Raw genomic sequence first — 27,192 nt, 5'->3', positions numbered from 1 at the left:
ACGAGCGAATATACGCGAATATTTCCTCCCCCTTCCTCCCATTGTCGCGCGCGAAAAAAATTGAACGGCGTGACGACGGCGTTACTCCGCGTCCCGCTGCATCCCAAATTTTTTCTTATCTAACACTACGCTCCACGTAATGTCAGATAATATCGTTATTCGTCCCTCCACGAGGTCGTTCTATAAGTCGAACGGAAAGAACATTCAAGAGGAAAATGTTGACTCCTTGCTAGCTGGAATGCTAAATGTTACAGTTAAAATGTATGTAACGTCGCTATTTTTTTGTATCTGCGTTGAAAGAAAATTGTCTGTCGTATGTAGAATTTATAGCAGCAACATCTAACAAGATCTAAAAGAAAATTTAAATTTTATAATTGAATCAGACAATCACTTTTATAAAAGGTGCACTCGAAAATGTTTTGCTAATTCAGCTAGAATTTTAAAACAGTTACAGTTAAAATATATCAGAGTGCTGGAAAATTGTCTATCGTACGTAGAATTTATAGCGGCAACATTTAACAATATATGCAAAAAAATTTAGATTTCATACCAAGTTACACAGTTATCTTTTATAACAGGTATAACTTAAAAAATGTTTTTTGCTAATCTAGGTATAATTCTAAATGTTACGATTAAAATGTATCGCTGTTTTTATATTTGTGTATTATTATTTGTATATTAGAAAATTTTATATTTGTATATTAGAAAATTCTATCACACATAAAGTAGCGACAACATTTAGTGATAATGCAAGAAAATGTAGATTGCATAAAATTTAGAGTGCATAATCCACCAAATCGTACAGTGATTTTTATTAGAAATGTGAGTGATTATTATCTGACTGAATGCCATAGAGAGACTATCTTGCTAAATTTGACAAATTGTTTAAATATAAATTCTGTCTCTATCATCTTCATTGACTAGATATAAAACATATGCGGTATTGCAGTTTTAGCTAATTTTTCATCTAACTAATTTTCGCTGTGATTGCAAAACTATTTTTTTCAATAAATAATTTTGCGGAAAAATTTAAAAACTTGATCAGATACAGGTCTGAAAAATGTGTTTAGCCGCTAGAATTATTACGTGTTATGTTTCAGCACGATAATAATACTACTGCAAATTTGTTTATATTCTAGTAACTCATTTTTACGATAAAATTATTTGACAAATTTTTGTATCTAATAAAATTTTTAGATCCTTCAGCAAAATTGTTTTCCATGTAGGAAATACGCATGAAATAATGGTTTTACTGAAAAATTTAAAAATTTGAGATGTAGTTTGAAAAATAATTGTGTGACGTCATCAAAAAATATCGGATATTTCAACATAATAATAATACTGCAAAATTTGTTTACATTCCAGCAAGCAATTTTTACAATCTATAATTATTTTGACAGCTCAACAAAATTATTATGTAAGATATTTCGGCATGATAATAATGCTGCAAAATTTATTTATATTCTAGCGACCAATTTTTACATAATTATTTTGATAGTCCAACAAAATTACTTTTCAAATCTGTATCGAGTCAAATTTTTACATTCCTCAGCAAAACTATTCTTTCCATGTTCAATATTTTGTTTAGCCAGGAATTCGCAAATAAAATACGAATAAAATATGAATGAAAATACGGGAAAATACGAAAGAATTCATTTTCGCCATGTCTGCGAGCCGACGGAGAGCGAATATCGGCGGCATCAATTTCGCGGGAGCTACGATAAAGGAACAAATCGATGACACCCTTTAATTCTTGGGACTTCCGCCGACGCGACTTCGCACGTCCCTGGCTCGGTTTACGGTGGGGGCAGAAGGAGCGGGGGCAGAGGGTGTCGGTCGTCGGGTCGGCGCGGCGACGAACAGTGGCGAGCGGACTCGTACACGAGTTATGAGTCGAGGCGAGCTCGTCGAAGTGTCGCGAATGAATCCGTGTGTGTCGTCGAGGAGAGCCCGCGGGGGCGAATTCGAGACTCGCGCGAGGAGTCCAGCCACCGTTGCGAGAGCAACCTGTGAGATCACCGGGATATTTCGAGGGTGCGTGTTAAAAAAAAAAAATTTGTAAAAGACTAATCGACTTCAACGTGACGCGAAAGCTCTCGACGAGGGACTTCTCGCGATCGGTGGAGGGTCTTCCTGGTCTGTCGCGGGGTGGCGATTCCCCGTGAAGCTTTGATTCGGTGCTGGTTGGCGACACTCCCCCAAAGGACAATTTTACGGAAATATTACGGAGAAACGAGTGTCAACTATCGAGCGCCACTGTTCGTTCGCAGAGGTGCACGTGCGTCGCGGAGCTGATCGGGGGGGTGGGACGGTTGGCTCGTCTCGCTCCGAAAAACAAACGTGACGTGTCAACCTTGATAGTGATGGAAGGAGCGACACGAGCGACGGGCTCGACGAGAGAGAAGGACGGATCTCTCGTCGTCTAACAGAGCGAATCGTCGCAACACCTCGCGATTTATGCGTTGCCGCCGCACGGATGCTGGACGCGACGACGTCGATAATCGCTTCAGCTGACGTTGCTCCTCGTCGCCACTCGGTGCGAGACGACGTTTGTAGAAATGTCGTTTCATTGAGACGGCGCGAGTTTCGCAATAATCGTGCGATTATTGAATCTGAATCGGACACGCGTGTCAATTCGACGCGTTGGCGTCGTGACGTCAATGAGGACGGCTGAAGAAACTTGGGATCGTTCTACTGTCGTCCGTATCGCTTCATCGACCCAGATATGACGACACCGAGCGCTTCATCCCCGGCTACGAGATCTGGCGACTGTTCCCGGAGAGGATGTAAATCATCGCGACTGCGGTACTCCGCGACTTTTCGTCGAGTAGTCGAATACGAGTACGTTCCGGGATTTAAATCCCTTTCGCAGAACCTTCGAATCGCGACGGCCGCCGACGTGTTCTCGGCGAGCCGATGACGAGTGCGAAGCGACTTGACAAGTTCAACGAGTGGATCAACGAGACACACGGTGACTTCACGGTCACTTCATCCCGCTCGTCGTGGTCGGGATGTTGCCACCGAGCTTGATCGACGTGCAGGGCGTCACGCCGCGCGACGTGACGATGAGCAGCGGCCGCGGCGGCTTCCTGTCGGAGATGACGTGCGGCGCCGAGCTGCGCGCCGCCGAGGTGGCGGCGACCTGTCGCGTAGCGAGGCACCGCGAGGAGTTCGACGAGACCATCCGCACCGGCGTCTCGGAGCCGGAATGCACGAAGCGGAGGATCGACTCGGCCGGAACCGGCAGCACCAGGTCGGTGCCGGACGGCCGGTCGCGCCAAGGCTTCTCCAAGGGCTCCGCCTCTCTGCAGAGCCTGGTGCGTCGAAGAAGCCGCAGGCACGGCACGTCCCTACCCTCGGAAGTGGATCTGTCTTCGAGACAGGTCGTCTACCCCGTCGTTCCCTCGGACCTCCTCAAGGACATCGGTGGTGGCGGCGGCGGTGGCACGGCGGAGGCGCAAACCGCGACTCCAACCTCCACGTTAATCTACGCGACTTCCTCGGCGCAACCGTCAACCTCGAGGGGTGACAACAACCCGACCCAGGACGTCTCCACGTCGGTCAGCAACGTGGCCACCACCACGCCGGGCAGCAACGTCACCTCGACGACGAACGGCGGCCGCTTCGGCAATGCGGCGGCGGTCTCGCTGCCGAGGATGGCCGGGGTCGCGAAACCGGGCCCCTCCACGTCCTCCTGGAACAACTCCGCGGGAGAGCAGGAGAGCGACTACGTCGTCGATCCTGTGCAGGGAAACGCCTACTACAAGGGACAATTTTTGGGAAAGGTAATCGCGCGGGCGAGTATTTTTCCTCGCGCCGCTTAATTTACCGTTTAAATTGCGGAGTGGCTTAAATGAAGGAGAGTAGTTATAAATTCCCCGCGCGTAATCGCGTCGGGCTCTCTGCGATGACATGCGAGTGCACCTGTCGTTGGCTCGCGCGTCGCGCGCCGATCGCATTGTCGAGGTCCCGTTTTTCGCGGCGAGGAATGGCATTCCCGCGACGTGGGAATCGCGGGGTTACGGCTCGCTCAAAGCTGTTGACCTTCCCCGCCGTTTGATACCGTTCCACGTTAGCCGCGCGGGCGTTCGCCGTTTACGGAGACCCTTTAAAACCTGTCGCCCCCCCTCCCCTCTCCCCCCCCCCGACATAAATCTCCCCGTAAATCAGTAGGCGCGATTAGCCGCGCCGCATAATCCCTTATTGTTTCGCCGACAGAGAGAGAGAGAGAGAGAGAGAGAGAGAGAGAGAGAGAGAGAGAGAAAGGCGTGCGAGGAAAAGAAGAAGCTGATTGTCGCCTCTCGAGCCGATCGAAGGTGCGAGAGGCGCGAACGCGATTATCCGGCGGCAATTATTCATACATTTCTTTCGTCCGATAATTCGCCGCCTCGCTATTATATTCTAATTTTCTCTCGCACGCGTCCCCTCGTAACGGCGGATATAAATCATTCGTGATGAAAAATCCGCGGTCGCACGGTCGCAGAAATTTACCCGTGCGATTTAATTTTTGCGCGGGCAGCCCGGGCCGCGGGTAATTTCCTGGAGTAAATAACGCATGACCGAGCTAATGCGAGATGAGTCTCGGATCTCGGATCGACCGTCCGAGCGGGGGGAGGCGGGAAACTCGAACCCCGGGAGGGATCGCGGCTCGGGGGATTAAAACTTTTCATCACGCGGAAACGCAGTGTGGGCGCAGCCCCGCTACGCAGAAGTGGAGCGTGGGCGGTGAGTCACACGACGCTCGTTTTTCGCATACCGGGAATATTCCGGGCGAAGAAGTACGCCGGCGACGTCGCCGGCGACTTCGGCGAAAAACGATGACCCAGCGCAAAGAGAGAGAGAGAGAGAGAGGGGCTCTTTCCCCGGATTATTCGGAAACGCCCGGATTAGAAACCGGCGAAACCATCCCCCTCGTCAGAAAGCGTCAGGCCGAAAGTACAATCGGAGTTTGCCGCTTCCGTTCCAGGATTATCCTATGCTAACAGAATCACCTCGGCCGCGTCTTGTGTTTGCTTGAGATAAGAAAGACGTTCCAGCCAGACGCAAATTTCGCGGCGATATCTCGAATAAGATCCTCGGAGAAGATGGACCTCCCCCCCCCCTCTCTCTCTCTCTCTCTCTCTCTCTCTGTCTCTTTTCTCTCTCCTCTTCCTCGTGACGCATCGTGATGCAACCGTGGGACCAGCGTACGATACGGTTTGGAAACCACATGTAGCGTAGCACAGTTCGTGTTACGCGAACGGCATAAAAATAAGGCATTTAAAGTCTCTCTCGCCGGTTCTATCGGCCGAGTCATTGACTTTGCATCATGCATAATACATCGACGGTAGTCCGAAGATCAACGACTTCGTCAAGGTCGGGTTTTCTAATCGCAGGACACTTTGCTTTAGTTTCGCGAGGATGATTAATGATAAACACGTGTCTCTCTCTCTTGGAGCTGAAAATATATAATGCCGTCACCGTCCGTTTCGGATTGTCGACAATAATGCGAGATGAATATCAGCGCTGACTAATAGTTCTAATTACGGACAGAAATTGCTAGCGATTGTTAGGGATATAATTGCAGCACTTATAAATTACGGAGAATGGTACATTGATCTAACGCATCTTTAATTAACGATGATTTAATATGCAACAACATGATTATCTATATCAGAACATATCAGAACATATCAGAAATTTATAATCAAATATTTTTTTGTTAACTTTGACAAATAAATAATTCCGGTAATTTTTCCAGTTAATTGCAATAACTCTCGATGATGATTTTAACTTGCACGGAAAAACACTTTTCCTGACAAATCTAAACATTTGGCCAGATAGAAATCTGAAAATAATTTTGTTGAGCCTTCAAAATTATTATATACGTTTAAATTGGTTGCTAGAAGGTCAGAAATCTTTGCAATAATATTATTATTAAATTCAAGTGTCCCATATAATAATTTAGATGGGCCAATAAAATTATTTTCAGATCTGTATCTGGCCAAAGATTTGTAGATTTGCCAAAATAACTGTTCTCTTTGTATGGAAAACTTTTATGCTACGCGTCTGATCCCAAAGATCACAATCTCTTAGCTATGTCGGCAATCAAAATTTATCATCCACTGAATTCATCTCTTATTCATAAAGCAGCGCGCGGATTTACTTTACGATCCGATTACGCAACATACGTCAGTGAATTTATATATTACAATGGCCCAATATACTCAATCTTACGAGTGCATTTCCTGTTCCTGTGTTGTTTACAACGCTTCAACATATTAAACATACATTATATACATTATATTTACATACATTATACATACATTATATTTACTCGTTATTACATTAATTTCAATATCTAGTGTAATTCCTAGCAGAACGGATTGAGAAATGTATGGAATTAAACAAGAAAAACGGAGAAAAGAGAACGAATAAAATAGAATGCAATTTTTCTTCGATGGAGAAAGATGTCGTCGCATTGCCGGGTCGACGTATCCCGTGTATACGTACGTACTTCGCACCGCCCGAAGGAGGAAGTCCAAGTTATCTGATTATCATTACGCCGAGTAAACTCCATTCGGAGCCAACACACCCGGGACACACCCCCCGAGGCGGTCTCTCGTTACATCGATCTCGCTCGCCTCAAACTTCACTCGTGCTCGGCATACGATCTCGTTCAATCCCCGTTAATCGCGGCTTCCCGATCTTCACGGTACTTCGTTTTGCGCGGACGCGGAAAACGGCGAGCCTATCGGCGGGGGGCACCGATGCGGATCGACCCGCTATCGATCCGCCGTTCGTGCAGGAAATAACGCGCGTTCGCGCGACTCGCGCGTCCGCTCCCAAGCCACGATCCGCGAGGGACCTTTCAGAGAGCGAGAGAGAGAGAGAGAGAGAGAGAGAGAGAGAGAGAGAGAGAGAGAGAGAGAGAGAGAGAGAGAGATCCTCTCCGCGTAGTGACGTGTCCCTCCGCCGTCGAGAGATCATTCAGCGAGATGCGATCCCGCAGTCGTAAATCAAGTGGATCGTTAGCTTATTCACGAACGGGAAATACTCGGCGACGATCGATCGGAGGGCTACGTCTTGTGTGGCAACGACGTCATTTTCGGCGGAGATGGGTGATCTCGAATTGTAAGTCAAATGGACCGGTGGGAGTTACCGATCGGCGATAGTTTTCTGTGCGTACAAGAAGCGTGTCGCGACTCCCTTTCCTCGATGACGTCGCGAGATCACTTCCGCGAGATCCGTCACTCGGTGACGTTAAGTCCCGAAAACAAGCTGTTATCGATCGGCGCGGAGAAATATTTCACGTCCACGCGACGAGAATCGATCGCGCGATCCAGGGGAAAGGCTAGCCGCGAGCGAGCGAGCGAGCGAGCGAGCGAGCGAGCGCAAGGCCTCCAACGCCGGCGGATAATTTCAGAAGATGCAGTCTCAAACTGTGTGTATCCTCCTGCTCTCGAGAAAACCGGTCGTCGTTTCGTCATCCCGATTATTCGCACCCGGTCGCTCGGGCGTTACCCCGCGCGCGCGCGCGCGCGCGCGTCGTATCTTATGTTAGAAATCGGGCTTTCCGTTATGCGCACCGCGGCCGATACTTTATCAAAACTCACCTCTGATATTTCCGTATATTCCACCGAAGACCCCGCTATCTCGATTATTCGCAACCGGTTGTCGGTTTCTACGTTTGCACTTTTGGATCGCGCAGGTAGTTCAGCGTCGACGATCCGCGTGCCGCAGCCGCCGCGAAAAATAAATGCTCCAAAAATGAAGCATTTCGCGAGGCGATATTCTCGTCAATCATCGCAGCAGGTTACAACAGGTGTGTTATAATATTTTTCCTTTCGTCAGTTTATCATTTTCTTTTTTTTTTATCTTTTACTACTTTTCATTAAGTGGAAATTTACTAAGCGCGTAAGAGAATATATCATCGGCTACGTTTGGCCACGTATTTGCTATAAATCACAAATAGATGAGACATAACGGTTATCAGACGCCGGGGTGCCGTCGTCAATATTGAAGCGCCAGTAATGGCCCATTAGTCGCGTTTGAGCAAATACATCGGATGGGCAGACCGCGTTTACATGGACCAACAAGTTTGTGGTCGCGATTTCTTTTTTTTTTTTGAACGTGTCGAAGGTGCGAACGCTCTTTATTGTGTAACGTCGATCATTCACGACCGGTTACCGCCTTTCTTCGTTCTGTACCAGAGGCGAAGAGGCCGGCGCGGGAGCTTATCTATACCGCCGCTACTTAACACCGCGGATACTTCTCTCTTTCTCTTTATCCTTATTCTTCCATACGCGTCATCCAGCGCTCGTCCGCGATTTGTCTCTCGTTTCATTTCTCACGAACAATGTTTTAGCCCGCGAGCGATGAAGAACTCACGCGTCCGGTTTCGATTCTAAGCGGCCGATAGGGCGATAGACATCGTGTCGGGAAAGTCTCTTACAACCACCATATTTATCATCTCCTGAAACGTAGAAAAACGAGCGAACCGATGACTGGATTTTTTATCGTTTGAAAGAAGATTAATTTTCCGCTCCATACGTGTATGAAAAGGACAGTTTTGCGGGGTTAGAAATCTGAAAATAATTTTGTTGGATCATCAACATTATTATGGACGCTTAAAAATTATAATAACGCTGTAAAAATTTTTTATCTATTACACAGGAAGAAATTAGTTTTAAATCAAGACAAATATTCTCATCTTCTTTTTAAAAAAAAAATGGAGGTCAATCGCTCGGGAGATGATTGAGAATCCAAAAACAAGAAAAACAATTGGTATGAACATAAATTCGGAAATGCATTGTTTTTGAATTATCGTCATTTTTATGAAATTTCAAATTGCTTTGCTTTCGAATTTGTTTGTCAAAATCAAAAGAAGAGATGATCACATAAAAGATGCGGGCTGCTTTAACACTACTAAGAGTCACGAAAAGTGATCCTGATCTCTATCAAAGCTTGTTAAGCATATATATTTAACTTTAATTATATTATAAAATTCATAAGGATCTATCTCTTTCAATTTTGAATAAAATTCGAAAGAAAAGCAATTTGAAATTTCAACATAAAAATAGAGATAACTGGAAAAAAAAACGCATTTCCTATTCATGTTTCTTATCAATTGTTTCCTTTTTTCCTTGTTTTTGAGTCCTTAATCCTCCCGAATGATTGATCCCTCCACTTTTGTGCATGAATAGTTTTTATTTAAGACAGATCTTTTTTTCTGCGTAGCGACCAATTTGACCATACACAATTTTATAAGCCCAACAGAATTACTTTCAGATCTACATCCGGCTATATAAGCTTTTAGATTTGCCAGCACAATTGTTTCTCTCTTGACGTATGACGTATCAAAATTGTCAAACGTCCGATTCGATTCTGTGCTTCCGCTCCGCGGGAATTGCGCGACAGAGAGAGGAATCCGCTTCGAATTATTTTCCGCGTAACTCCGTCGTCGTCGAGACGACCGTCCGGCGGACGACCGTTTTGTTCCATCGCGCGGATCGTGAGAAATAACTCTGACTGACGATTCTATTCGCCTCGCGAAATCCTTGAACCGTGAAGAATGCGACAGAAGGGGCGCGCGAAGCAACAGCTCCTTTTTTCACAGAGCGTCGTGACGAATTACATAGCGCGCGTAATACACGACATCGTCGTCACAGGCTTATCTACTACGCTATTCGGCTTCGGAAATGCACGCATCGCGCGTTGTTTCTTCTAATAGGCGCGCGTGCGCGCGCGCGCGCGCGCGCGCCCTTCGCGCACATACACGCAAGTCAATGACATCTCGTCTGCCTTTCACTGATTGGCTCGCGGTTGCGTGTCGGTGCAACCGCGAGGATAAGCTCAACGGATCTCTTTCTCTCCCATATCTCTCTCTCTCTCTCTCTCTCTCTCTCTCTCGCGCGCGCGCGCGCTCTCGTTTTCTTTTTTCCTTCTTCTTCTCTCCCTGGCTTTTCTCTCATTCCGGATCGTCTTCGGGGTTTTTTTTTTTTTTCACCTTCGGAAGATCGGTGCAAAGTGTAATACGCGCGGGATTTCATCATCGGCGAGCGTGTATTCCGGGATCGACGATTTTCATTCGTCGGCCGGAAATAGGACGGTCGTATTAAACTTTCGACTCCCATGAGAGGAGCACCGATCAATCATTGCGCGTTCGCTTGCGTAATATTCTCGCATTCCTCCACACGTTACATATAAAATTGTAGATTGAAGGGCTTGTAAAAACGCACGGGGCACACGCACGGGCTTACCCTTCGCGATAAAAATGTCTATCGACCTATGTCTATGAACCGATCTCGCGCGCCTCTCTGCCGCTATCCTTTATTCATATCGCCTCATCGCATCGTGTTGCACTTAATTGCGCAGCTTAAGCGTTACGGCTAATTCCGCTCGCGAGGACGCAGGAGGAGGGGCGCGCGTCATCGTAATGCGAATCGCTCGCTTCAGCGACTCGGCCCTGGAGTGGGATGACATTAACGCAAACGAAAACGTTTCTCGAGTACTTACTTACTTTGCGCGGCCGCGAAGAGAAAAAAAAAAAGAAGCGAGGCCGATAAAGCGTCTCGCCTCTCAAACGGAGCGTGTCATTTGCTAATAATCAGAACGTCGCGTTCTGCGAAACGCACGCCGATATCCGACTGGCAATTAAGCAGTCTGTGATATCTCTCACTGCACGCGTCGTTTTACCTGCCGGTAGAAGATATAAGTAGAGTGTTTCCAGGAAACCCAGGTGGAACACAAAATCGTAATAATGTCAGTGTGACGTCATTAAGTAAAAAAATCGTTTTGAGAGAAATTATAATGATGGCTCGGTACACTTTCTCTGGTGGATTTTGATATTGCAATAATTTTATAGTGATTTTTAAACTGTATAAGTTATATAGTTTACACTCATATAGCATATACAAAAAATGCTCACTGAAGTGATAGTTATTTATTAATGTGTTTAATATTAATGTGTTTAATACTAAGTATTTAATATATATATATATTTTTTTTTTCTTATTATTGAATTCATGCCACTCTTATAATAGAACATCGACAGATTAGAATTAGCATAATCATAAAATAATAGCAATTTATGCAAGTGACATAAAAGTAACATAAAAATGCAACACAATCCACAGACAAAAGTGATATAAATATTTATATAGGGACTAAAGTAATTTCTCCAATTATAATATAGCACACAATTACTTTATTAGTCACTTTTATTTCATTTATTATCAATGATGTCTCGAGTGACGAATAAAATCAAATCCTGATTTTATTGGTGTGTTTGTTATCACGGTGTCACGGTGTCTGTTTTATTTGTTTTGAAGAAACACGAGCCTCCGAAAACGACGAGCCTCCGTCTGATGATCTTTCCGTGGCAGCTGCTAAATCAATTTTACCCTCGGCGGAGTGTGTGTCGATTTTATCGCGCGAACTCTTTAAACACAACCAGCAAAACACACAATCGTGCGCGAAAAACGCACGACCAGGGATATCGTTATCGGCGCGTTACGGGTCTTCTTTTTACAGACCTACCTTTTTCGTTTACCCGCGACGGGGCCGGGTTATTTATACGATACGAAACTCGCTTCGAATCTCGCGTAACGAGAATAAAGGAATTGCGCGCGTTGCGAGTGGAAAAGGTGATGAAAATCCCCGAGGGATCCGAGACTATCTCTGCTCGCGCTTTATTTTCCCGACCTTCGCCTTTTGAAATTTACGACGGTCGATACGCGGGGTTAACATTAGCGAAAGAATTTCCTCGGGGTTCTCGATTTAGCGAAGATCATTTATAGAACGCAACGGATCCCATCGTTCACGTGTGCCTTCGAAGCCTCTGTCGCTCGCAGGTAGACCTTCCTGCCTACGTATGTTGGATGACAATGAGCAACAAAGCATCGGGACGATCGCAGGTGATGTGGAACGGTTTTTCTTTTTTTTTTCCCCTCAGTTTTCGCCATTTTTCTCCGCATACATACATTTCCAAAGATCCGCGCTAAATGCCGAAAGGTTTCTCGTTTTATACGTATCCTCCCTCCCCCCCCCTTCTACGTACGTCCCACGAGTTTATTATTTAATCGATAATCCGAATAACCTACTTGTGTTAAAGGAAGATGTATATTTTGTTCAAGCATCCATCGCTGCTGATAAAATTTAGACAATTCATTCCTCGCTTTTGCTTTTGACTATTCCGCTCGCTCGCCATTAGGAACGATTTAATTCGCTAGTGTTATTACGAGCAATTGTCTCGGGGTTGAATTTCGTTTGATCGATACGTTTCATTGTTCTTTAAGTATTTTCTTTTCAACTTCATTACTCGTCGGTCGACTTTTATATTAAACAAATACACATAAACCTCACTTAAATGAATAAATCACCGTATAAAACTGAATTTGAATAATTCTTGATAAATATATATTAAGGATCTTATGATATATATTAAGGATACATTAGACATTTTTATTTACAATGAAAAATTTATGAAAAAAATATAGATTATCCTAGACTGTATTTAAAATATAAAAAATTTTGCAGCGGCTTAGAATTTGAATTAAAAATTATTTAAGTTAGAAATGTGCTTTAATAGAAATATAATTGAAAAATAACAAAAAAAAATCTCAATTTTTCTATGCAAGTTCTATTCAAGATGACTTCAGTAAAGTTTTATTGCGATGCAGAAATTTAATTCTGTACATAAAAATTTAATTTTGATTAAGAACACAAACGAAATAAATGATGCTACAAACAAAATTAAGTTTTTATTTGCTGAACAATTAATCTCTGCATCGCAATAAAACTTTAGCATAACACTTATTTTGAATACTTAAAATACTTATATAAAAAAAAAAAGAAATTGAGATTTTTGTCATTATTTTACATTTCCATTAGAGCAAAACTTCTATTTAGTTATTTAAATACTTTTTGATCCAGGTATCCACTAAATCGTTGCTAAACTATTTTCTATAATTTTTAAATGCGATTTAGAAGAAAATCTATTTTTCATAACTTTTTCACTTGTAAAATATAAAAATTATAAAAATGAGAATGATACATCCTTCCTACGTTCCGGAAAGGAGATTCGTCTTAGAAATTTGTTACACAAATCAGCGGAAGGAACGTATCACGCTCTATTCGAATTGACCCCTATTACATCGTCTAGGATGAAAAAATGCTCCTGACGCAACTCCGCAGGCGTTTTGGTGTTACTTGGCTCTAAGTGGGGTTAAGGGAGCTGTTATCGTCGCGAATTGCCACGTCGAATTAGAGCCGTGCGAGCAATGTGGGCGTGCGCTGAGAACTCGCGAGAGGCGGTTCACGTTGCTTAATCTAAACGAAAAGAACTCCAAACTCTCCCTTTCTGATCTATTAATCAAGCGTTCGCCGTCGGGGAACCATCTCGGACCACCCAAGTAGAACGAACGTATTCGCCGGGTGAAACCACGCGAACTTACGCGTTCCAGGCTGATGGCTTTGCGACGGTAAAAATTGTGTTACTGGACGTGACTGACGCCGCGGTTTCTCGGTTTACGACGAAACGAATCGATCGCCGGTAGCGAGACAGGCTCGTGAATGGCCGCCGTATGGCCGATAAGCCGGAAAGATTAACGGAAAGGTCAGGGCCTCTGTTAAGAACACTTGCGAAGAAGAGAAGGGATGCGGAGCGCGTGATTTTTCCCAAATTTAGGACGTCGCGCCCTTTACGCGCAATCGACGGCGGCGCTCGTTACCGTTACGGATAAACGCGATCGGAGAAAAGTTTTCTTGAACGTTTCTTGAACTTGATCGTCCGCCACGAGAAATCGACTTCGTCCGCGCGAACAAAGCGAACCCGCGTTTTAGCGAGCCGCATTCCTCTCTCGGACGGGAAATTCCGCGCGACGGGTGGTAAGGTAAGGCGTCGCTCTTGCGCTCGCGAAGTCGCGCGAGCGCCTGCCATTACGGCTACGACGAGGATTGCGAGGAGTGAATGGCGCGTGAATGGGATTATTTCTCTGGAATCGAATCGATGACGCACTCGGCATGCCGCGCGAAAACCGGTCGGCGCGGCGCTCGCTCGTTTTCTCCGTCTCTCCGCGCTCTCACGGACCGCGCTCTCGCGGGGAGACGCGTCCCCCGGGATGGCCCGAGGGAGGGCCCGTTTCGGCGTTTTCCCCGAGGAAAACGGCCAGCGAGACGCGCTAAACGAAACGCGCGAGATGCTACGGGATGCTCTCTTGACAGGCTGACCGCCGAGGGGAAATCAAGCGGAGCTAACGGATCGCTGTCCTTCGCGTGAAGCGAAGTGCCACTTACGCGCGCGGCGTTCGTAACGCTCGGATCCCCGACGCGTCGATTCGGGAAAAATGACATTCGCATATTAATCGCCCTTCCGAATCGCACGTCGGCGATTAATTATTTCGCGCGATTCGCGCGAGCGAATATCCCTGAATATCCAACGAGAGAGCCTGAAGGGGGAGATTGCACAGAGATCGCGACGAAGAAGAATTCTTCGATTATTCCGCAATGAAACGAAGAAAAGAAATAAATAGATAGAAGATATAAACAAAGGAATATTCGCGTCGAAGCTGGATGATAATCGGTCATGAGAATAATAAAAGAATAAATTTGCTCGGGACGTTCTCCATCCCGCGGCCGCCGAGCTACGCTAATTCCGACGAGATACGGTCCGGTTCCCGAGGAACGCGAAACGGGGACAAGGCTCGGGGAGTTTTGGTCAACAGTCCAGTTTTAACCGTGCGTGCACAAAGCGCGTGCACGCGCGCAGGAATGTATTTTTGGTCGGCGTCGGTGATATTTAAAAATAAACGAACGCCGCGTAGCCGTGTACACGGAGGAGAGGCGGATCCTCGGCGCATACCGTACGCTCGTTGCACATCGGGTTGCAGCGGGCGAGGGTGACCATCGACGAGACGTGCACCACACACCGGCAAGAAACGAGAGAACGGGAGGGATGCTCGCCTGGATCGGATCTCAGCATCCGGACGACAAAGGACCGGCCCGAGGCCGAGGTGCGACGGGCGAATTTGTCTCGACCTCGTCCCATTTTTGCGCCTCGATCTCTCGTCCGGACGCGCGAGGGGGATCGCGTGCAAAGCCGTCGCTGACGTGATCGAATATCGGAATATCCCGACAGCACATTTCGGGGCTAAAATACGGAGAAAATATAATACGAACACGCGGGATAATTCCAATTGCGTGACGCTATTGTCGCGTACACGCGCGTTACGCGCTCTCGTAACACTCCACGCTGGTGTATTTTCGCCCGAGTTATTCTGGCACTACTTTTCGCCCGCCCCGGACACCCTTTCCCATCGCGATCGCGTGAGATCGCGATCGTACGTCGTGTTCGTCGATCTTCGAGAGAGAGAGAGAGAGACGTTTCCCGTTCGTTCTCGCGCCAGTTAGCCTGAAGAGCTATTTCGGAAAAATTTCGGTGCCGCTTCGAATTTGCGATTTTTTTCGTTCTCGGATGGATCTTGCGTTTGTCGAAAAATGGAAAGGGATCGGAGGGGGAGGGGGGGAAGGGGGGATAGGGTGAACGCACTCTATACCGATTTTAACAATGCGTTCTACATCTAAATTGTTACAGGATTAAAAAAAATTGCCATTAGCCATTAGCTTCTCTTTTATTTCTGTGTCACGCGTCGCGTCGCTCCCGTGATTATCAAAAGCCGCGAAGAATAGCGTCCCCATGAAAAAGAAAATTCCCTTCACTTTCTTCTTTCATTCCTCCGACTGTTGCAGAGGTAATAAACGATAATTTCAGAAGATTTTACTTTAAGACCGAAAGCGGCCGCGGAGAGAAACCTTTCACTGCGACCATCGACGGATGATCGCAGGAGAAATTCTTGGGATTGGGAGTTTGAGATTTCTAGGACTCTAGAAAGAAGGACGCGCCTTTTATTCCTTCCTCCACAATCATCATAGGAGTATAGTCATAAAGTCGTCGGGAAGATGAGGATTATTGTCTGAAATTTCTCCCCGAGCGCTCAATCACTGCGGATTGACGCAACGGCTCGTTTTTTTTTTTTTTTCACATTTCAGGGTGGCTTCGCGAGAGTCTACCTGATGACCGACGTCAGCAACGGGAACCAATACGCCTGCAAGATCATCCCGAAGAATCGGATGCAGAGGATCCACATGCAGAAGGTACGTACTCGCGAGACGCGCGCGCGCGCGCATACCTATATTTATTTCGCTGAATAACGCGCTGTTTACGCTGTCTCCGTAGATCGCGCGTGAGATCATGATCCACAAAGAGCTGAATCACGTGAACGTCGTCCAGATGCATCACTACTTCGAGGACAATCTCAACGTGTACATGCTCCTAGAGGCCTGCCCGCGAAAGGTATCGTGTGTGTGTCTCTCTCTCTCTCCTGCCTGTTGCCTTTACCCAGTTTATTCTTTCCTACCACGCGGGTTCGCGCGACGAATAAAAATTTCGCAAACGCTGCCAACCCCCCCCCCCCTCGCCACCCTTACAAGCGGCGTCCACGTCGTCGGGCGGGGGGGCCGACGTGCTCGGTCCGTCGTCCCGTGAATTACTTAAACCGCTGACATATATTGACATTATGTGTCGGAGCGGCAGTAAATCGCTCGCCGTTCCCTTCGTTTTACCCCTCCCGTCCGGGAGAGGGGGGGGGGGAGGGAAGGGTCCCGCTCGCGCGTTCTTTAACGTCTCCGTCCGTCATGCCCCCTCGTAAAGTTGTTTTCCAAGTTTCCAAGTCCAAGTTCTCTATTTCGCCGCCTGCCACACCCCTGCGCGACTTAAATCGACGTGTCGTCATCCAAGTTTCATTCTGCACGCCGTACCCCCCGAGAAACAATTACGGATCCATCCCTGTGGGGGCTGTCTGCGAGCGGCCGCGCGTATTTTCATCTCGCCGGAAAGAGAGCGGCACTTGCACTCTTCATGGCTGATCCGCCGACCTGTTTGTACCGTTAGGATGCGACGAAGCGTCCGCTAATCGTTTGATTATCCTCGCTCTCCCGCCTCTCAATCGCCTTCGCGAGCGAATCTTCTCTTCGTCCGCCGATTCGATCACGAGAGGATCGACTCGAACTTAAATGACAAGAGAGAAAAATCCCCCCCCATTAGATATTTCTCAAAGAAACGTAAAACGCGAATCTAGCAAAAGCGGCGATAATGCGATAAATAAAAGGGGACGCGTTGAAACGCTGAAAAAAAAGGTAAAAAAAGGATTCGGATCACTAAAAACCTTGTATCTCGTTAAAAGGAGAAAAACTTTTTATACGCTTCTTCGTCACGTTCAAGAACAGCCTCGTAAAATAATTGGATTTGTTTTGCTGAGAAATAACGTAAGTCGCGAGGGGCTTATCCGTAAACGGCGTGAAAAATGCGAACGCATTTATATCTCTACCGGAGATATCCTTATCCGCAGATAGGACGATTCTTTTGGAAATGAAAAGAATGAAGCAACACGCACACCTCGTGCAAAATTATATACAATACAATTCAATCTTCGAAAGCTCCACGTGCATTTCACGCATTTAAAGATCGTCTTCCTGTCAGGAAACGCTTTCTTCTCGATTGTTTGTTCTCCTCTTAAAAAGAGGAGCTACAGGTGGCCCTTGCCACATTTTTCTATAATATACAGTTATTTTTTTTTTTTTTTATGGGATTTCGCTGCAGGTTTCGTAAGTGCGCATTTTACAACAATTTATTATCGCAACACTCCTCGAAGATTATATATCGCGGACACAAGGAGTGAACGTGAACGAGGATCTGAAGAATGTAAACCCAAATAAAAAGAAAACCTCATATTTTAGTTCTCGCTTTATGCTTTATCATTCGCCATTCTTTTGTCAAGCGACTTTCTGCACGTCACCAAATGCGCGAAGTAAGCAAGCCGGAATATAAGAAATACCATCTTCTCTTCTTCTTCCTCGGCAGAGCTTGATGCACGTGCTGAAGTACCGTGGCAAAGTCACGGAACCGGAAGCTCGTTACTACATGAAGCAAATGGTGACCGGCGTCGCGTACATCCACTCGCAGAAAGTCGTTCACCGGGACCTGAAGCCGGGCAACATGTTCCTGTCGGACCGGATGATCGTCAAGATCGGTGATTTCGGCCTGGCAACCAGGCCCGATGGCCAGCGTAGACGAGTGTAAGGATCAGTTTAGTTTTTTACGACACAGTAAACATGTTTCTCCCCCGCGTTCAGAATTTATTTGTTTAATTTGCAAATCTAAATTACAATAATAATAATAACAATAATAAATACAATAATAATAATAATAGTAATAATAATAATAATTTTACAAATTATTTGTAAAATTTAAAAAAATGAAAAGCGGGAAGCCCGATACGAGAACGACGTGGCGGAAAAGGGTTGAGGGTAAATTAATATTATTTTTTAACTAAATTAAGTTAAAGTCAATGGCTTGTAAAATTAATTTTGTTGCGTTGATAGTTACATGAGCAAAAAAGTTGAGTTAAAAGTTGCGTTAAAATTAAATTATTATGTTAAATTAAAAATTAACTTTACAGCATTATTATTAAAATGTTGTAATTTTTTAAAATTAAAATATTTGAAATAAAAAAATAATTGCAATATGGAAAAAATTTAATATTTTATTTGTAATTAAGTTTCCATGAAATAACAAAAAAGTATTGTTTGTTTTTTTTTTTTTTTTTCATATCGGAATGCGTTTTTTCTTTTACAATTTTTTTTCTTCTACATGGGTAAATTTTTAACTTACGTTAATATGTTAAAATTTATGTGTTTTAAAAATAAGTAGTTGAAGTTATAAATTAATTCATTTAACATTAACCAAGTTAAGTTAAAAGTTATTAACTTTTTAACATTATCATTAGTTAATTTTTAACTTTTGAACTAGTTACTATCCAAACCTACGGAAAACACAAACACAGTTGGACATCTTACATCCCCCATTTGTTATCGCGCTGTCTCTGTATCGGGCCGTTTTCGTTTATATCCGACGAAAAACGTACAAACACCGGAACAAGCGAGACCCCTTTTCCGGCGTTTCTGAAACGATTGTTAGTGCGCTGACGGATGCGCTCGTTTAAACATAAACAGCTACCAGCGGCATTAACAGAAAAAACGTCGCATTGGCGTCGCAATTAGCGTGCAGTCGATTTATATCCGCAGGACGATATGCGGCACGCCGAACTACATCGCTCCGGAAGTGCTGTACAAGCAGGCGTACAGCTACGAGGCGGATGTTTGGGCGTTGGGCTGCATACTGTACGCCCTGCTGGTGGGGCAGCCACCCTTCGACACGGCCACGCTCAAGGAGACCTACGCGAGGATCTGCAACAATCATTATCGCGAGGTCGACGACAGCATCGCGAGCAAGAGCGGCCAGGATCTGATCAGGTGGCTGCTGCAATCCAACCCCGAGCTGCGACCGAGTCTGGAGAGGGTGAAGGAGCACGCCTACCTCACCAAGGAATACGTGCCCGCGTCTCTACCGCACACTTGCTGCTACCAAATGCCGCCGGCGTCGATCATCGAGCCACCCTCGTCGCCGTCCTCGATGTCGACGGTCGCCAGGAATCCAGAGGTTAAAGCGCAGGTGAGGCGTTCGGACGATGATTCGCCTGAAGGATCTTTGACAAGTCCAAGCTGGCAGATCTCCACGTAAATTTGAAATTTCAGATATGGCAGCAGAGCTTTGTTTATCCCGACGCGTCGCTGCGTTATCAGCAACAACCGATGCAGACTCAGCAAGCGCAGCATCAGCAGCAGCAGCAGCAACAGTCGCAGCACCAGCAACACCTGCTGAATCGCTCGCAGAAGAGCCTGCATAAGGAGTCCAAGGTCTCCAGCTGGCTCGTCAGGAAGCTGCCCAAGCTACCGCGATTCCGGCAGCGGCTCAGCAACGTGCTCTGCCCGGATCACAAGAAGACCGGCCTCGTGGCGCAGAGCGTGCAGATGCATCGCGCGCTGGAGGCGTGCGTGCCGGAAATGAAGCGGAATAACGGGTGCAATCCACCGACCGTGGAGGACATCGTGCCCCTCTTTGTCACCAAGTGGATCGATTACTCAAACAAGTACGGGCTGGGCTTCCAACTTTCCGACAGGTCGGTCGGCGTTCTCTTCAACGACAACACGAAAATTAGCTACACTCACGATAGGAGGTAGAGTATATCGAGAATATTAACGAGAAACGATACGTGCAACTTTTTTCCCGGCGTAAAATTGCAATCGCAATCGATTAATTGAATTAAATTGTGTGATGTTGAATACAGAAGAGTGGAGTACATGACGACCGACGACGAGATGACGCGGTACCATCGAGAGAGGGACGTGCCGGCTCCGTTGCAGAAGAAGCTCGAGTTACTTCGTCATTTTACCGAATACATGGACGACTTTTTGACAGAGGGTGAGTCCGAATTTTGTCTCGACATCTACACCATACGCGCAGAGCTTCCGTTCTGTTAAGAGAGAAAAAAAGATCCATCTTCGCGAAGCTCGTTTATAGCTCGAATATCTTTTTCCTTTGCGTATCACTATTTGTATTATAACGCGATCCAAGATGTTAATGACGCAATGAAGAAAATAGTTGTGGGAAACCGGTCGTGAGGACTCGAGAATATACATGTATATATGCTATTGTAATGTGTGTGTGTGTGTGTGTGTGTGTGTGTGTGTGTGTGTGTGTGTGTGTGTGTGTGTGTGTGTGTGTGTGTGTGTGTGTGTGTGTGTGTGTGTGTGTGTGTGTGTGTGTGTGTGTGTGACATTGAATTGTTTAACGTGTTGTTCTAAACACGTTATTGTGATAAATATCATCACATGCCTCGAAAGGATAAGATACCTGTTCGATAAGTAGGAAATCCATGGATTTCTGGCTGAGGTGATATTTTTCGCAAAAATAATAATTACGAACGGCTGATTTGTGGTCGTGACGCACACCCTACCTTTTTAATATTAATGTACAATATATGCCGTTGTCTAGGTGGTGAACTGAAAAAATACCGCGCGCCACCGCGACAGTCGAAAAACGCTTGCGTGCCACGAATGAGACGGTGGCTGCGTACGGACAAGGCCATCGTGATGGAGCTAACGGTACCCCTCCTGCAAGTGAACTTCTTCGTGGACCACACGAAGATGGTGGTGTCGCAGGAGTCCGCGGGGGGAAGGGGCTACCTGATCACTTACATCGACACCGGCCGACACGCGTCCTCCTATTGGCTGAACGACCTGCGTGACTTCGGCTGCACCCCGGATCTCTACGAGCGTCTCTACTACGTCTGCAAGGTGACGCGCGAGTTCGCCGAGCTGGACAACAACACGATCGCCTGACGATCGCCGGCGGAATCTCGGGGGACGTGCGCCGTGGTTCCCTCAAGAGCCGCCGAGACGGCCGAACTGGCGGCGAGATCTCTCAGATACCTGTTTTAACTCTCAGCAACTCTCAGCGACTTGTTCTTCTTCATAAAGCGGCAGTTGAGTGTCGGTGAAAAAGTTCTTCGGCTACAAAAAGTCGATAATTATTAATTACCGCGATCGAACTTTTTCTCTTTGAATTTTAATTACCACAAAATGGGGAAACAAAAATGTCCTGTTTCTCTCTCTCTCTCTCTCTCTCTCTCTCTCTCTCTCTCTCTTTCAGGATAAGGATTAAGGAAATAGCGGCGGTGCAGGTACGTCACGATACGACGTACCGTTACGCGCGGCATTTCTCTCGGGGAAAGGGGAAAGGGGACGTAAATGAGAATGTCACGCGTACGAGTCCCGCGAAAAGGTGTGTCTTGCAAAAGATCGGCGCGGTGCGAGAGCTTCCGTTGATTTACGAACCTGCATGCTGTTTCCATGAATAAAACTTCCAGAAGAAGAGTTCGCCCGCAAGCAGCCCGACGTTTCGACAGGAGATCTCCGTAGAGAAGTTAATTTTCCCATGTGATCGAGGACTAGTTAGATTAATAAGTTATCGGTCAGACTGCCGTCGTCGCGATGACGCTTCATGGAGTTGAAGCGAAGTATGTATAGCTATGTTACGTCGCTCCTTTTGGATCGATATTACGTCACGGAAGCGTTACGTGAAACGGAAAACTGAAATCCCTGAAGGGACGTTAGCCATGCACCATTCTTACGCACAATGGTAATTTTTACACGCGGATCCCTCATTCTCGTGCGAAAATAAGTCGATGGGAATTATTGAGATTAATGTGATATGAATGTAATTAATTACGAGACATGTATCCGACACTTTTTATCATACGAAATGCAAGACGGTCACAACTAGGAGAGTGTCAACTGCTACTACCTCTGTTAAATAGATAGCACAGGTAGCTGTTAGTATATTTATTTTTCACATCGCAGATCTCCCTAGTTCAGTGCCTATATATATATATATATCTCGAGTAAATAATTGACATCCGGTAGATTAGTTTCATCGGGTAAATCGAGTATAAATTTATTACACACTCACGATTCTATGGCGTGCAAAGTGTAGTATTGTTCGAAACAAAACATTTTTTCACATAAAAAATTTTCTCCGTTGAAGATACGCCGAAGAGTTTGAGTTTCACTTCGCAATTCGTTGTTAAGACACCGCGTTGCCTATACTAAGGATACTTTGTGTAGGAAGAGTCAAACGGATTTTTTTTAACATTGAATATTTAAGAATAATAGTTTAAACAACTCAATATAGGAGGAACAATTTCGCTGAGTTATCTAAAAATTTGGCTAGATTTAGAAAATTATTTTATTGGGCCATTAAAATAATTATGTAAAACATTCAAATTGGTTGTTAGATTATTCAAAATTTTTACGATCACATCACAGTTAAGCGTCTTACATAATTATTTTGATGCTCAACAAAATTGTTTTCAAGTCTGAATCTGGCCAAATTGTTAAATTTTTCAGTAAAAATTGTTCCCAACAAAGTCTAAATATAACATTTATAAATATTCTCTCGCATGTTCATTTTTGCTCTCTCTCGAAATGTCTTTCGAACTATTCAAGATGAGATCGTTGAATCTGACACGCGAATCTAAACGCGCGTTTGCGGAAGTAAAAAGCCATCGTTGAAACGCGTCGTGTAAAGGTAAATAAATTTCGCATTATTTAAAGGAGGAACGGATCTCTCTGACGATTTTGGCTCGAGTCTTAATTTCGTACGTTAATTTTTTTAGCGACACGTGCGTTTTGTATATACGTAAAGAGATACCAACATACGCATCTCCTTTCGTACGCTTTGCCATCGAGTACTTAAAATCGGCGGGCGACATTTCACCAAAATGAAGGCACAGGTTGAATTCTTAATAAATCCTAGTCAACGCTCCTTTTCCACTTTTTTAGACTCTAACAAAGGACGAGCGACGAGTGTGTCACTGCCATCGTTGTTACGCGTTGCCGCTGTATCCAGGCTGTTTACGTTTATAATTATACTATTTATTATAGTTGCGTTTACGCGTTTACACGGAAAGAACACTTTTTTGCTAGCAAATCTAAAAATTTGACGAGAATACAGCTCTGAAAATAATTTTGTTGGCCCATCAAAATTATTTTCTAGAACACTTAAATATGATGATAACACTGCAAAAAATGTTGGATCTTCTAACTTCTTCAATTTGAACATCGTATATATAATAATTTTGAAGGGCCCAACAAAATTGTTTTCAGATCTGTATCTAGCCAAATTTTTAGATTCGCCGGCAAAAGTGTTCTTCCCGTGTAAGTTTGTTGGAAGTTTATTGTGTATTGTCGGGACCGCGGAAGTTTTCACGGGACGAGCCTCTCTCGGCTGGACCAGATGCTGCTTCATGATTTGTGCTTCAATTGTTCTCGCGGTCGTTAATGCTCGATTTCGGTTTTTTTTTTTTTTTTTTTGCATATCCTGCCAGGGGAATTGGTATACGCATCTAGGACCAAACAGACGAATAATTCCCATTTTCACCAAAGTAGATTAACTTTGATCTCGGCGCAATTTATCTTTTATCTTTTTCTAATTTATACACAAAAAATTATTCTATTGCTAAAAAAAAAAAAAATGATTACTTTTCAGTTTACTTTTCTCCTTTTAAATAATGATTATTATTTTTATAAAGAATATTTTCTCGATAATAATCTTAAAGTATACTTATCACAAATTCTAGGAAAAAGAATTTATTTTTTTTTTTTTTTTTCTGAAGAATATCATAGATTTTATCGAAGAATAGTTAGATTTGATTAAGTAAATCGATTTTTAATTTAATTTGATATTTAAGTTAATTACACTTGTTAGGATTCAGAATTTTGAATAAACTTGATACTTATGATGACTTACGATAGACTTGCGGATATGAACTTTTCAAATAAAACTTGAAACAAGTAATTTACTTAAATACACCATGTATTTGTGTGTGTGTGCGTGTGTGTGTGCGTGTGTGTGTGTGTGTGTGTGTGTGTGTGTGTGCGCGCGCGCGCGCGCGTGTGTGTGTAGAATTATATAAAGGCAGAAAGCGAATTTAGCCGAGATCAAAATTAATCTATATCGATGGAAATGGAAAGATAAAACGGCTTACCGTTGAAACCTCGTGAGAGATATCGCAGCCGCGTCCTATCGCATGTTACATCGATGACGCCCGCGACGAACGCTACGAGCGTACCACGTGCCGTCGACGAGATTTCCCGATGACGTAATCGCGTCCTCTCGCAATGTATAAATGTGCATGTATGTCGCCGACGCGCCACTGTCGAAAGACAGAAATTTCTGGGCGGCGCGATGTATTTCTATATGTCTGTATATGCATTTTCCCCGCGTCCCGCCCCAAATCGCTCTACTTCTTGTTATGTTGTGCGTACAGTTAGGATTGCCATATTAAAATTTTCAAAACTTCAGGGACTTACAAGCCCCAAAAACCCCGAAATGTTTCGGTTGCAATCCCGGACGTATACAAAAATGCGCTTAAATCAATAAAATTGATTGGACCGGTAAATGGAATCGTTATTTCACGTCTAATTGTTCATTAGCATTCAGAGCGAAGAGAGATTCGAAAGTGAATAAATACAGACTATTTTGATTCAAAATAAGTTTTATTATGGGTTTAGTTTAAGTTTTATTAAGTTTTATTAAAATTAAAAAATTATGTGATACCTGTGCTATTTGGTAATTGCGGAGTAATGCGAGAGGAGTAATCCAAATAAAATATTTAGCAGTTTTCCTGAAACCCCGGACGCTTCCAAAAAATCCCCCCCTCCGGACGTCCTAAAAGAGAGGACAGTGTCCGGGGAAAAGAGGATGGCAACCCTATGTGTACATTAATACCGCTACAACTGTCTCTAGCTATTTAGATTATTATTGTTATTACTATTACGGTTATATAATTATCAATATTATTTTATTATATTCTGATTTGCGTTATTGCTACCGAACGATACTGTCGCCATCACGGCAGCGATTACAATTATCCTTAGTACAATTATTAAATCATTTATTACTAGTAAATAATGACAATTCGCTGCACTGGGGGGGGGGGGGTGAGCGTTTGTTATTCGTACCCAACGCGACAACGATTGTCGTCATATAAATATATAAAACGCGCAGTGATATTATTATATTTTATTTTTTATCGAAGTCTTTTATATGTAATGTAATGTAATGTAATATATATATATATTACATTACTTGTTAACGCGCGTTTCATGCAACGAAGCGGCAATTAACACTAAGGATCTCAGATTTGTTGCTTTATTTATCTTCCGTGAAGGAGAAATGAAGCGTTAGATTCGAAGCAATAGGCGTTGTTCCGATTACGAACAGCGGATCGTGTAAGTTAGAAGAAAAAGAGTGTCGCTAGTGAAACATTTAATAAAGCTGCGATTTTGATAAAGTTTCAAGCCTGAGAGTTATTATAAACTTCATACGTCACTTGTAATTTTTCAAGTATTTATTTTCTTGTTTTGTCTTTTACATATGTTAACTTATAGAAGAAATCTATATACATTTAACTCGTTTTTTTACACATCTACGATCGAAACGCTAGTTGTATGTATATTTTGAATGTTTAGTTTAAAAAATGAGCAAAAAAAAAATGAAAAAAAGATCCGTACCAGCTCAGCTTAAGCTTAAACGTACGTCGCTTGAAACGTTAAAAGCACTTTACTTCTCGTAGAAAAAGTTTGTTTGTTTTTTGTTTTTTTTTTTTTTTTTTTTTTTTTTTAATAATACACACAAAAGTTTCATTCGACGATCTTAAGAGCCATAAAAAATTTCATATCTTCATCAAAAAAGTAATCGCAGGTAAGATGATACGATTCGAGAATATGATTCTTCCTGCTTTTACGATTATAGTAATGTTAACGTTACCGCTTGCAAGGAAGGAGATTCGCGATTGCGTAAAATGCGGGCAAGTCGCATACATCTCTAAATTACGCCACTTTACTTTACTTTATTCCGGGCCTCCCTCCGCCCTCCACCTTGTCTCGGCTCGAAAGATTTTTCTCAGAATTCGTATTGCGAAACCAAAATGAGGATTTTAGCGACCGCGCTCCCGACGAATATCGTGTTGTGGTAGATCTCCATGCTGAGATCCAGCTCGATCTCCTGCGGTCCCGGGATCGAACGCGTCAGTACCAGGACCGCCTGCGACGGCGCCGGTTTTCTCAGGGCGAAACAGGATTCCGTCGCACGCGCGACACCCGGTGGTGCGCGCACGTCCACCAACGCCATGGTGAACTGTATCGTCGAGTCGGGCTGGTGGCTACCCCTCATGGTGAACAGTTCCAGTTGACCGGCCGACGGGATAGGCAGCATGCTCACGAAGGTGATGAAGTTGTAGGAATAGTGCGAGGGCGACCGGAGGCAAGCCAGGTCGTCCATGCGGCAATATCTCGAGGATCGCACGCAACGGCTGAAATGAAAAGCGAGAAATTTATTCGCTTTATTATTACAATCAAATCCGAAATAATAATAATAATAATCGAAATAATAAAAATAATGTAAAATAATTATCAATATTAATAATTATTATATTAAATAAATTATTTATTTTTTTAATACGACAAATTATTATTAATATTATTACGGAGAAATGTTATAAATATTATTATTATTATTATAGGAAAATATTCTAGGGAAAGAATGGTTTTGTTAAAGTTTTTATTAAAAATTTGATTAAATACGAAAAATAGAATGATAAATGGCATTCTTCGACGGACAGAAATCTTAGATGTTTAATTATGATCATTTTTTTAAATTTATATGTAAATTCAGGAGAATTATTATTAATT

General features: G+C 44.1%; 2 protein-coding genes across 2 annotated transcripts in view; one reads left to right on the top strand and one right to left on the bottom strand.

The window, feature by feature from the left end:
• The first annotated feature begins 1,718 nt into the window (after positions 1 to 1,718).
• On the top strand, positions 1,719 to 26,128 carry LOC105429329 (serine/threonine-protein kinase PLK1). The gene is made up of 8 exons (XM_089075590.1): positions 1,719 to 3,785; positions 16,030 to 16,134; positions 16,217 to 16,333; positions 17,900 to 18,114; positions 19,123 to 19,549; positions 19,633 to 20,114; positions 20,226 to 20,359; positions 20,933 to 26,128. The coding sequence occupies exons 1-8, from the start codon at positions 3,012 to 3,014 to the stop codon at positions 21,277 to 21,279; spliced, it is 2,601 nt and encodes an 866-aa protein (XP_088931716.1). The 5' UTR covers positions 1,719 to 3,011; the 3' UTR covers positions 21,280 to 26,128.
• Positions 26,082 to 27,192, bottom strand: part of LOC105429339 (uncharacterized) — a 16,054-nt gene continuing 14,943 nt past the window's right edge. The window contains exon 20 of the mRNA XM_025218824.2: positions 26,082 to 26,813. Within this exon, the coding sequence (XP_025074609.2) occupies positions 26,405 to 26,813 (409 nt within the window). The 3' untranslated portion in view covers positions 26,082 to 26,404. The remainder of the gene's footprint in view (positions 26,814 to 27,192) is intronic.

This window comes from Pogonomyrmex barbatus, unplaced genomic scaffold (genome assembly GCF_055798465.1).
Source record: "Pogonomyrmex barbatus isolate J1 unplaced genomic scaffold, ASM5579846v1 scaffold19, whole genome shotgun sequence".
Taxonomy (NCBI): Eukaryota; Metazoa; Arthropoda; class Insecta; order Hymenoptera; family Formicidae; genus Pogonomyrmex; species Pogonomyrmex barbatus.
The sequence above is the reverse complement of the archived record's forward strand: the minus strand, read 5'-3'. Positions and strand labels throughout refer to the sequence as shown.